This window comes from Pipistrellus hanaki (genome assembly GCF_964339955.1).
Source record: "Pipistrellus hanaki genome assembly, chromosome: 4".
In the NCBI taxonomy this organism is placed as follows: Eukaryota; Metazoa; Chordata; class Mammalia; order Chiroptera; family Vespertilionidae; genus Pipistrellus; species Pipistrellus hanaki.
The window spans coordinates 58839877-58851941 of NC_140506.1; the positions used below are offsets into that span (position 1 = coordinate 58839877).

At 46.5% G+C, this 12065-nt stretch overlaps 1 protein-coding gene across 2 annotated transcripts in view; it reads right to left on the reverse strand.

Annotated features, from left to right (window-relative positions):
- The window catches only part of REEP5 (receptor accessory protein 5), a 30280-nt gene extending 22370 nt beyond the window's left edge, over positions 1 to 7910 (reverse strand). For both annotated transcript variants that reach the window (XR_014794943.1, XM_084882860.1), the window contains exons 1-2: positions 7694 to 7910; positions 6869 to 6962 (exon numbers count right to left, since the gene is read on the reverse strand). Coding sequence is in view for 1 of the 2 variants with exons in the window: in XM_084882860.1 (XP_084738986.1) it covers positions 6869 to 6962; positions 7694 to 7811 (212 nt within the window). In the remaining variant the exon portion in view is untranslated. The remainder of the gene's footprint in view (positions 1 to 6868; positions 6963 to 7693) is intronic.
- Between the last annotated feature and the right edge of the window lie 4155 nt (positions 7911 to 12065).

Sequence of the window (12065 nt, forward strand, 5' to 3'; positions counted from 1 at the left end):
AAAACACAACCAGTAAAAAGCTGACAAAAGTAAAATGCTGAAATGTTTAAGACTTCAGTTTCGATCCAAGTGCACAGTTGGCCAGAATATCTGTGTTTCCTTCATATGACCCAAGAAAGCAGTGTGGGTAGACACTGCTCTGCTCTGACACAGTGCAGAGAGAAAAACTAGTGTAATAGGAACACAAGCAGCATAGTAAAAAATATATCTTCTTCTCCCCCCCCCCCGCCCAAAAAAAAAAGACAATATACCTGCTCCCAAGTTCTCATGGGTTAAAAGGGAAGAAACATAAGATAATTACAAGTTCTCAAAAGACACAAAACAAACACACCCTTGCTAGTGAGTCTATGAGGAGACTGCAAACCCACATCCTCCAGCACCATTAGGGAAGCCCAGCTCTGCTTCAAATGGCTTGCTTCTGTGAGACAGAAAGTGGTGCAGAACTGTCAGTCATATAGTCACATGGCAACCTGCTCAAACCTCCTCAGGGCAATGAACCTGTTTAGGAGTCTGCCATTGCAAGTCTTAAATAAGCATATTTCACCCATTTCTAACCTGGATTTCCTCACTTTATAATTAGCTAAGATGATGCTGTGGCTTTTACTTGTGGTTACTTGTTAGTACAACTCTTGCAGTTATTTTGTGAGTGTGTGTTGTTTTTGTTTTCCAGTCGTGCACCCCCCCCTTCCCTTTTTTACAATATCTAACCTCACATGGTCATCCCCAAACATCACTTCTTGAGATCTGTTGGCTCCTGACACAAAACTAAAGGCAAGACTGAATTCCCTCAGGAAATCAAAGTTAAAAACATGGACTTTGAAGCCAGACTTCCTGGGTTTAAATACCAGTTGTTAGGCCTTAACCAAATTACTTCTTTCTGTTTCCTCACCTGAAAAACGGGAATAATCATAGTACTTATATTGTAGGGCTGTCATGAGAATTAAATAAGCGATCTTTGTAAAGCACTTAAACAGGGATCCACAAGTGTCTAAGTAATTAAATGCTGCACTGGTGTTCAGGAACCATGCAAAGAGCTAATTGCTGTTACACTCTCTATATTAAAATGGGCTGGTTGAGGACACACAGAAGAGAAACTGACACATAACTGAAGTGGGCATGAGATAGCAAAAGCATGAGCAATCATTACATTATACACACACACCAACACTGCACTCTATACATACTTAATTTTTCAGCCTTGGCACTAAAATATGCCTCAATGTGCTTTCACATTTCTGTGTCATCACTGATGGCTCCAGAACAAACCTGGCCTCGGTGAGAACTTGAGAAACATACTCCACCTCTGTCCCCGGGTCATGTGAAAACTGAGTCAAACTACATGTTTGATCTCTAAGGCCAAACTCTAATAGACCAGGAAGGTGGCAGCCTGATCCTTAAGAAAAATATAAGCCGAAACAGGTTTGGCTCAGTAGATAGAGCGTCGGTCTGTGGACTGAAAGGTCCCAGGTTCGATTCCGGTCAAGGGCATGTACATTGGTTGCAGGCACATCCCCAGTGGGGCTTATGCAGGGGGCAGCTGGTTGATGCTTCTCTTTCATCGATGTTTCTAAAACTCTATCCCTTTCCCTTCCTCTCTGTTAAAAAAAAAAATCAATAAAATGTATTTTTTTTGTTAATAAAGAAAAAAGAAAAATATAAAATGAAAAGAGGAAAATATACTTTCATTGGAATTTTAAAAAGGTTGTTGAGTCGGGACAAAAAGAACACTACCCTCCTTTCCCTTCTCTAAGGAGCAAAAATAAAAATCCTATATAATAAAACCCTAATATGCAAATTGACCGACCAGCAGAACAACCAGTCACTATGGTGTGACACCAGGGTCTGCCTCTGAGAGGGAGGTGACCAGCGTCAGAGATTGGCGAGCACCTGCCCCGCCCCCCACCTCAGGTCCAGCAACCAGCAGTGGAATATACCCTAAGGGCACATCCCCCCCCCCCCCCCCCCCCGCCACGAATTTAGTTCACTGGGCCTCTAGTAGAAAATAAAGTCATTAGACTTTACCTCATCATTCCATTTGAACAAAAAAGCAGGGAGAAGACCAGCACCCACATTCAAGGGCCCCTGAGAGGTTACCTCAGGTCTCAGGTAACAGACTTTCTGTATGAAGGGGGAGCCCAGCACACACTCCTGAGAGGCCCCTCAGGAAGATTCTTGTTTGTGCAATGCCATTAAAAGCAGGGCTGCTTCAGAAACAAAAAGCCACATGTTATGATTCCCTTTATATGAAACTAGAGGCCTGGTGCATGAAATTCATGCACTTGGGGAAGTCCGTCAGCCTGGCCCGAGCCCTTTCACAGTCCAGGAGCCCTTGGGGGGCATCAGGCTGACACGGGCCTAAGCCATCTGTCAGACATCCTTAGTGCTGCTGTAGAGGCGGGAGAGGCTCCTGCCACTGCCGCTGCACTCACCAGCTGTGAGTCGGGCTCCCACCAGCTGTGGGAGCATCTGCCCCCTGGTGGTCAGTGTGTATCATAGTTACCAGTCATTCCGCCATTTGGTCAATTTTGCTTATTAGCCTTTTATTATATAGGATGTCCAGAATTAGACAAATCCAGAGACAGTTAGTAAAATGGTAGTTTCTGGGGACTAGGATGTAAGAGAAAAGGGGAGTGACTGCTGATGGGTGTAGGGTTTCCTTTTGGGGAAATGAAAATGTTTTGGAATCAGATAGTGGTGATGCTTTCAAAATTCTATGAATATACTAACAACTGAATTGTTCACTTTAAAAAGGCTTCATGTGAATTATAGCTCAGCAAAAGGAGCAGGTAAATCTATCTTAATAATGGAGGTTCCTCTTATTATTCTGTAGTCTGCCTTCTCTTATCAGGAATAGAGGAAAGTAAGGAGATTAAGGAAATTCTGTCAACAGCTCTTGATAACGAGGCGGCTAGAATTAAATTTCATGCTGTCTATCCATGAAACGCCTGGTGGCCAAAGAGTGGAAATGTAGAAGATTACAGGCTGAAGTTATGTCCACAGAGAGCGAGGGTCACCTGGAGGAACATGTCGTCCTCCAGGAGCACTGGCCTGCCTTCAGCTGTGTGCCTGCTCCAACATGCCAAGCCCTGACCTGGAGCCAGGTGCACCTGAGCCCACCCACATATTTCCCAAGGCAGTGAGTCATAAGAAAAGCAGGAAGCCAAATGAGCTTTTCCAAAAGCCATTTCTGCACCCTACAGCTAGGCCCAGTGCTGACCATTAGGCACAACCTGTGGACACCTCTGTGATGGCCCAATAAGAGGAAACAGCAGGAGCAAACGCTGACAGGTGACAAAACAAGGGCTAGACATAATTTGGCAAGATCGTCAATTCCTTCTAGAGGTCACAGCAGTCATTTCACGCCCTATTTAAAACCCACCAAGGCTGCCAGAAAACATGCAAACTCCCTAAACAACTTGCAATAAAACACACTTCCTGTAACAGCCTCTGGCCGGGCTAGTGGCACCTGCCCCTCTCGGTCCTTCCTCACTGCTCTTTCCTCTCTCAGCACCCGCTGCCCAGGCCTGGCTCTGCACTTGGCTGGCCCCTTCTCACTCCTCAGGTCTTAACTCAAATAGGATCTCAGACAAATACTGGAGTCCTTCCTTTTATTCTCTGCTGCGGCTCCCTGTTGATTTTCTTTGGGGAGCTGACCACACTCTCTCACTGCTTTACTTTTTACTGTGGTTTATCCTGGTAGTCTGTTCGTTCACAGAGGGTGGAGAGCATATCCACCTTAGTCCCTGGCCAATCTAACCTGCTGCCACAGTGCCTTGCTCGTGGCTGGCATTTGATTTTGGCTAAATAGATGAACTTGTATTTTTAAATGTAAATCTGGCTAGGGAGCCCAGGGAAAATGACAAGAACAGTTAAAGTGAAGGTGATCACAGACCACACTTGAACTAACACTGATTTAGATGCTATTAATACCACCATGTTCAAGGGCTTTCTTTCTGGCAATGATATAATCACATGGGCTAAGTAATGAACAGACTTGAGTAGATGAACAGAACACGGGTTGCCTGAATGCTTATTGACTGGGGGTGGGGTGGGGGGAGGCTGTATGTTTTATTCTGTGCACATAGTCCCAGGTCTCCTTGAAACTCCCTCACAAAGCAGAGACCAGGTAGACTTCTGGGCTATTCCCAGGGTCAGCAGGCCATTCCCTCCACTCCCGCCCCATTCACCCCATCTTCAATAGTATCAAGCACAGGTTACCGCTGTCACTTTTCAACAGGGATTCTCAACATTGACTGCACACTAGGATTCTTAAAAATTATAAAGGATTGAGGATTTTTAAAACCCCCAAACTGAGACCAGAATCTCTGCAGGTGGAAACCAGGCGCCAGTATTTTTTAAGGCTCCTCAGGTAATCCAATGGGCAGTCAGGGCTGAGAACCACTGTTTCAGGGAAAAGTCCAAGTGTCCAGAGGCCAACCTTGACTCAATTCCCATAGTCACAGAATCTTCTATTTATTTTGATGGTAAAAGAGTTGGGTCTTCCAAAAGGAAACATCCTATGAATAAACACTAATCCAAAAATATTCATTATTTCCTGAACTTTTGCTTAAACCATTAAATTCCCTTTACTCAACTTTTAATACCTTTCCAATTCTTATTACGATATACGGCACATTGTCATTTTTGCCTCAGAATATTCAAGTAGAAAACAAAATGTATATACTTGGTGAATGATTATAAAATATATATAAAACCCACTTACCTGATGTACACAGAAATATAACTGTCTCTACCATTTCATAGAATTCTTAGCAAAACACAAAAACTACTTTAAAAATGGCCCCGGTTAGAATTAATCCTCTCCAGGTCAGAGAAGCAGCATGTTCACATTCTGTCCGCATCTTCAGTCACATCCACTTCTACACACCCCCAGATCAACCTATCTATCCCACCTACGGAAGACTTTCATCTTTCTAAAGCCCACAGCAATGATCTCATCAGACCAACACAGGGGTTATGTTTCACATAAGATTATGTATCAAATGGCACTGATGTGGAGGGGAAGGGTTGGATTTTTTTCCCATTCTATTCAGTATTTATGAAAATCCAGATGCTTTGCTAATTCAAACAGTGAGGCAATACTAAGCTGCCACACCCAATTTGTTCTGAATGTGATAAAATCTAGAGCACAAACCTGAAAAATGCTTTAAAAGCTTAAAAAGAAAAAGAGCTCCTGCAAGTAGCCTATACAAACGGAAGAAAAGTAGAGGAGTCTAGTGTACAACTGCATGATTTTGACTGTTACCGCAGACACAGTGATATGCAAGCCATTCTGAATCAGGGCTGTCTACAAACTTGCTACATACACCATATGCCAGCAGATACAGTTAATGGAAAATTCTATTCTTGTACTCTTTCATTGATCTGGAAGCCAAACTAGTTTTTCTGCTTTGCCTTCAGAATCTTTTGGTATCCCATAAAACCTGGAGGTGCTATAGCGGGTAGTGCTGGAGGGGTGAAGCTCTTCTCCACCTGAAGACTGACGATCTCCAAATGCATAAGCAAGCAGTGTCCCATATGTAGCTAGACTCTCTGGAGTGCCAGGACATATACCGGATTAACATAGTAACTATTAGTTAGGTAATTTCAATGTAATATACCAGATTAACAAAGTAACTATCAGTTAGGTAATTTCAATGTAATTGTTCAAATCAAAACTTCTGAGACATATTTCCTCCCTTCCAATGATAGACACAGGTGTAATAATGTGTTATCTGTGCCTTAGCCTCCTAGCTTCCTTTATTTTTGTCCCTGTGGTGAGGAAAATTGTAAAAACCAATTCAATGAAAGTAAAACCCACTAGCTTTCATGGGAAGAGCTGCAGAGTAAAACAAAATTCATTTTGGTGAAGAACAATTACTTGTCAAATGCACAGAAAAATGAAATTGTACAATATTTCAAAATAAACACTGTAAAGTAAAAACAACCTCAACAAATAATAAATTCAGCCCCTCATCTGATAAGATTCATTTGTAATTTAGTTTTAACTGCATAAATTATTTATATAACCAATGAGTTATATTCGAGATACATTTCATAAGGTTTTTATATTAGAGTGTTTCCCAGTTGCTCAAAATAAGTGGCAAGCCTTTTTATTTTATTATTATTTTTTTAAAATTAAATATATCGGAGTAACATTGTTTCATAACATTATATAAGTTTCAGGTGTACAGTTATAGGATATATTATCTGCATACTACAGTGTGTGCTCGCCACCCAAAGTCTAGTCTCCTTCCCTCAACATATATTTGACCCCCCCCACCCCTTTATCTTCTTCATCCTCCTCCTCTCCCATTCCCCTGTGGTAACCACCACACTGTAGTCCATGATTATGAGTTTGTTTGTGCTTTCTATTTTATATCCCACATTAGGAATAAAATCATATGGTTCTTCTGGCAAGCCTTTTTAAAATCAAGACAAAATGCTCCCAGTATCTGAACTCACATTAACTCAGAATTAAGCAAGTCCTAATGGATGGGGTTTTATTGTCTATGTACATGAATATAAAGTGAAACACACATTAAAATGACTCTTAGGGAGAAGGAATCAGCCCTCCCACCAGGAAAGGCAAGAGGACTCTGTTGTAACACTTTCCATGTGTGCACCCATCACCAGGTACACATCCCGTCTGTATAATCTGATGAGATAAACGTTTCGGCTAGTCATCAAGAGATCAAGCATCCAGTTAAGGCTCTGAAATGTGTAACCTTAAGCAGTCAGTGGCTGCCCTGTGTGGTGCTCTGACTGCTCTCTCAGGGAAACTGGGGATCCAGTAACTAGGGCAGCCCTGGATGGGGGAAGGGGAGGAAGGATGGTTGCAGGGGAGAGGAGACAGGGGGTCACTTACGAGACGTAGGCTGGGTAGCCAAATCCTATCAGGTTGCAGAGGAGAGAGGCTCCATAACCGAACATCAGATACAAGGCCAACAGCCCGATGACACCTGCAGACGCGAGGAGAGGAGCGGGTTGAGCAGCAGAGCGGTACTCGGGCCCCACAGCGCCCCCCTCCGCTCTCCCCCTCCCCCCCAACGAAACGCCAGTCTGGGCCGCGCAGGACAAAAACAAACCAGGCGGAGACTGGGCCTGCGCCTTCGCGGGGCTCTGCCTTGGGTCTGGGGCTAACGGGAAACTCCCCACCACCACCACCACCCCAACCTTCGGGCCCATCTCCCGCCCTCCATCCTGCGGCCCCCGACCCCATCCCCCATCCCTTGCGGTCGCACCCCAGCCGGGCAGCCTCGCCCCACAGAGGGTAGGTACCGCCTTCGAGATGCGGAGCTCCTGGGAGGGTCTGGCCCCCGCCGCCCCGTGCCCGCTGCCGGGGGGGTGGGAAGGGGAGGAAGAGGGGGCCCCCATCCGCCACTCGACGCCACAGCGGAGCGCCGCCCGGGGACAGACACGTCAGCGCGGCCCTTCCCTGCGGCCCGCGCCCCGGGCGCCCCGCCACCTGGCCGCGGGCACAGGCCGGCGCCCTCCCTTTCCCCACCCTCCCCCGAAGCGGGGCCGCCCGGGGAGGAGGGATCTCGGACCCCTGGCCTTTCGGGCGGCCCCCGAAGAGGCGGTTCGCCCCCGATCGGTCACCGACATACCCTCCCCGAACCCCCCCTCCCCGGCCGCTTCCCCGGCAGCTGGTGCAGCAGCTGCTCCCGGCCCGACGACACCCCGCACCCACCGAGCGCGATGTAGCTCCGGTTCACGCCGGTCTTGGCCTCGAGCTTGGCCAGCAGGTCGGTCATGCAGTTCTTCTCGTGCAGGAACCGGTCGAACCTCTGTCTCATGGCCGCGGACATGGTGGGGACGGTGGTGCGGCCGCCGGGCTGCTCCTGGTGCGGTTACTGCGACGCGGGCGGCGGCGGCGGCGGCGGGCCGGGCGGAGGGCGTGGTGGGCGGGGCCCCGGGGCGGGCGCGTCTGCGCGGCCCCGCCCCCTGCGCCCCCAGCTCCGCCCACCACGCCCGCCGCCCGCCCCCGCTGGCTCCGCGGCACGCGCCACGCCCTGGGCGGCGGCGGCCACCGGCCCTGCCAGGGGCCCTCCCCGCGGACAGCCGGAGGCCTCGGGGGTGGTGAACAGGGCCATGTCTCCCGTGAGCTCCTCCGCGAACGGCCCTGGCGGGGACGGAGGGTGCAAAGAGGCGGGCGCCCTCACGCTCCCACCTGCAGGGCCGAGCGACTGTGTGGCGGACCTGCTCGCCCTGCAGAGACCTCTTACATCTGAACGTGGCCAGACTGAAAGAGCCCTGAGGGCACACCCGCCTTTCTCTTCGTGGCCGTAGCTTTTCTCAGTGTTTTTGAAAAGACCCTACGAGAACTGTAACACACCCTCCTCTGGGGACCCTTTTCCCCAGAAGGTACTGCACTCCTTAAACCTTCTCACGGTGGACCGGCATTTGCTTTGACGCCTGAAGTCGTGGGGAAACCTCCAGCCCCCTCGGCGGAGACGCTAGACGGGCACTTGCCTACGAGCAAACGTGCGAGAAGGAGGTAACTGCAGTCCTTTGGGCAGGGCCTTACTCTGCTTCCTTGAGAATGTCTTGCTCCAGCGCTCCACCTAACCCAGGCTCAGGTTATCTGTCGCCCATGTTATTTCAGGAGACTCCCTTGGAAAAGATTCTTTCCGACTCCTAGGATCTGCACCCTGCTGCTGGGTGTTCCTCTGCTGCCTTTCCTCATTACAGACCAGGGCGCTGGTGCTTCCGCTGAGCATCCTCTAGCTCCGCACACAAACTGGTGCCCAGCCCTCTCTGTTCGGCACCGCCCCGCGGCCCTTCCTAATGGACTGCGTCACCCACTCTACTGCCTTCCACTTCTGCTAAACAGCTTGCCCACGCCTAACTTGTTCTTTTGCTAACTCTCCTTCCTCTTTTCTTCCCCAGAGCTTCTTAGCTCAGGTCTCTCAGCACTCCCGACACCAGCCAGCCGAATGAGTGGACAAATTAAACCAAATTTTTTTTTTTACAAAATTTAATAGGATTATTGTGACAGCCTCCCTACTGAGCTGTCCCTTTCTGTCTTTTCACATAGGCAGTCCTCAATGTGGCAGCCAACAGGATCTTTTAAAAACGTGGGTCGAGTTGTGTTACCATTTGGGTCTAAAACCCTCCAGTGGCTTCCATCTGCCTAAAGAGTGGCCTCAAGGTCATGGGTGATGTGGTTCATTCCATGTCCTACTGCCTGCCTCCCTGCTGTGCCTCAAACAAGCTGAGCTCCTCCCCCTGCTCCCCCTGAGTCTCCTCCCCTTTCACTTTATTTCTAGCTCAGTGCTTCTCAACCAAGAGTGCTCTTGCACTCCACAAGACATCTGGCAATGTCTGGAGACATCTTTGCATGTCAGACAGATTGTCACGACTGGGGTAGTAGATGGTACCCACTACTAGCATCCAGTGGGTAGTGGACAGGGACGCTAAACAACACACAGAACAGTCCTCCCCTCCCCCCAAATCCCCCTCCAAAGAATTATTCATCCCCAAATGTCATAGTACTGAGGTGGGGAAACCTCTTATCTGAAAAGCTCCAGATAACCACTTAACTGTCTCCTCCCATTCTTCAGGTCTTTGTTCAAATGACACGTCTGTGAGGCCCTCTCTGATCCCAAATTACAAACACTCTTGGTTATTTTTTTCTTGACTGACGTTTGATATGTCCTACTTTTTTAATTGTTTTTCTTTCCCCGCTAGATTATGAGCTCCATGAAGGTAGGAATTGTTGCTTATTTTCTTTACTTCTAAATCTCAAACAACTAGAATAATGACCAGCACTTAATAGGTATTCATTTGTTTAATGAATGAGTATATAATATATATTGTACTACTCAGTATTTTAATTGTTACATGTACTAGTTCATTTAATCCTCACAACTACATGAAGCAGGTACTATCTGTTTTATCCTCATTTAAGGGGGGGAAATGAGGAAATGGGATCTCAGAATTAATAAATGTCAGAGCTAGATTTCAGACCTGGGTCTTTACCCCTCTATTATACTGCTGTTATGATTGAATCATGCTCCCCCCAACCCCCCCCCCCAAAAAAAAAGGTATGTTGGAGTCCTAACCTCAGTACTTCAGAATGGGACTATTTGGATATAGGGTTTTTAAGGTCCTTCGATAGGAAATCAAATCAAAATGAGGCAATTAGGGTGGGCTCTAATTCAAGGTGGGGGAAATTGACACGCATAGAGGGAAGATGTTCTGCAGGCACACAGGTAGAAGCCAGACATCTACAAGCCGAGGGGAGAGGCCTGGAACGGAGTCTTCCCTCACAGCTCCCGATGAAACCCACTCTGCTGACACCTTCATCTTGGACGTCTGGCCTCCCCAACTGAATTTCTGTTATTAGAGCTACCTACTATGTAGTACTTTGGTACAGCAACCCTAGAAAATAATTACAAAAGCCTACCAGAGTAACTGAACTTTGAACTTTTTTAAATATCGCCTTCTGTACATGCCCCAACTGGGCATTGGACCCAGGTATGTGCCCTGATAGGGAATCGAATTTGGAATTTTTTGGTGTATGGAATGACATTCCAACAAACTGAGCCACATTGGCCAAGGCTTTTTTTTTTCTTTTTTTTTTTCAATTACACTTTACATTCAATATTATTTTCAGGTGTAAAGGAGCAGTATCCTTTTAAGGTAGGTCTTCAAATCAGACTAAATTTTTATTTCATACAGTGTCAACATTTGTATTGTATTAACTATGCATGAAGAATTTGGAAATACACTATTCATTTGGATATCTATTTACAAATATTCTTCTCTTCTCAGTTTTCTCCTGAGATCCTAATTTTTTTCTTTCCTCCATCGTTTCCCCTAACACTGGCAGCACAGTAAGGTACGTGTATGAGGCACTGTGTTTGGAACCAGCCCGTATGACTGAAATCCCAGCTGCACCATGTAGCTCTGTGACTTTAGGCAAGTTACTTAAGCTCTGTGAGCCTCTGTTCCTCTTCGGTAAAACGGGGGTAATCACAGGGTTGTCGTAATGATTGAATTAGCTATTTTTTTTTTAAAGTTTTTGGAAGAATGCCTGCTTTAAAAATGTGTTTGTTAAATAACAAGAAAAACACACACAGTGAGATGCTAAAATTGCATAATTCTTGCCTTTAGGAACTTGCAATCAGGGTAGGGAGTGTAGGACTCTTTCTTCATGCAGTCAGTACAAAACTTAGACTCATTCATAGTTGAGAAAAGATGTGCAGAAGATAAGAACTCTTGACTTACGTGTCAGACTACTCACTCACTCTTATTTATGGAGTATATCCCATGTGCCAGACACGGCTAGACCTGGGAACCAGAGGGACCAGGTCTCTGTCTCGAAGGCCATGAGGAAGTCTACCCTGAAGCAGGTTGACTTTGGCAATTCCTGAGAAGGAAGTCAAACCTATGTGGGATGATGCAAATGCTATTACTATAGTACCTCTCATGGGCTAGAGGAGAGATTTCTGCCAGAGGCCCATGATCAGGTCTCGTTAGTTCTCCACAAGCTGTTTCTTCAGATTAACATAATTTCTCAACTACTTGAAGTCATTAACACACGTTTGTTCTAACTCTCACGTATGTTAGATAGAAGATCACTTCATTACCTTTCTCTCCCCACCACACCTCCCCCCACATTTGGCTGAGACGCTGGTTATTATTGAACTTGGCACTGAGGAGGAAGCCAACCTTCTCAATCAAGAGGCCCTCAGCCCCTGGGGACACAGCCCAGTTGACACTTGCCCCTCCCTCTGCTAGAGGAGGCTGATGGCAGCACAGCATCCAAGTGAAAAAGAGGAAAAACAGGTCATTGAAGGAAAATGCAGAGGCTGAGTATAATTTCAGAAAGAGTATTAAAAGAAAGAAAACGTGAAAATCACCCTGCGTCATTGAATTACATTTTGTTTTATTTGGCTTATTCTTAACTCAACTGAAAATATGGACAAAGCATTTTATTATATGTCTCTGTTTATCAAACAGGAAGTTGAATTTTAGAAAATTACTGTTATTTTATTTAGGAAATAAAATAACCTGGGGTTATCCTTTTGTTGAGCAAAGTATTTTATTCTGAAATT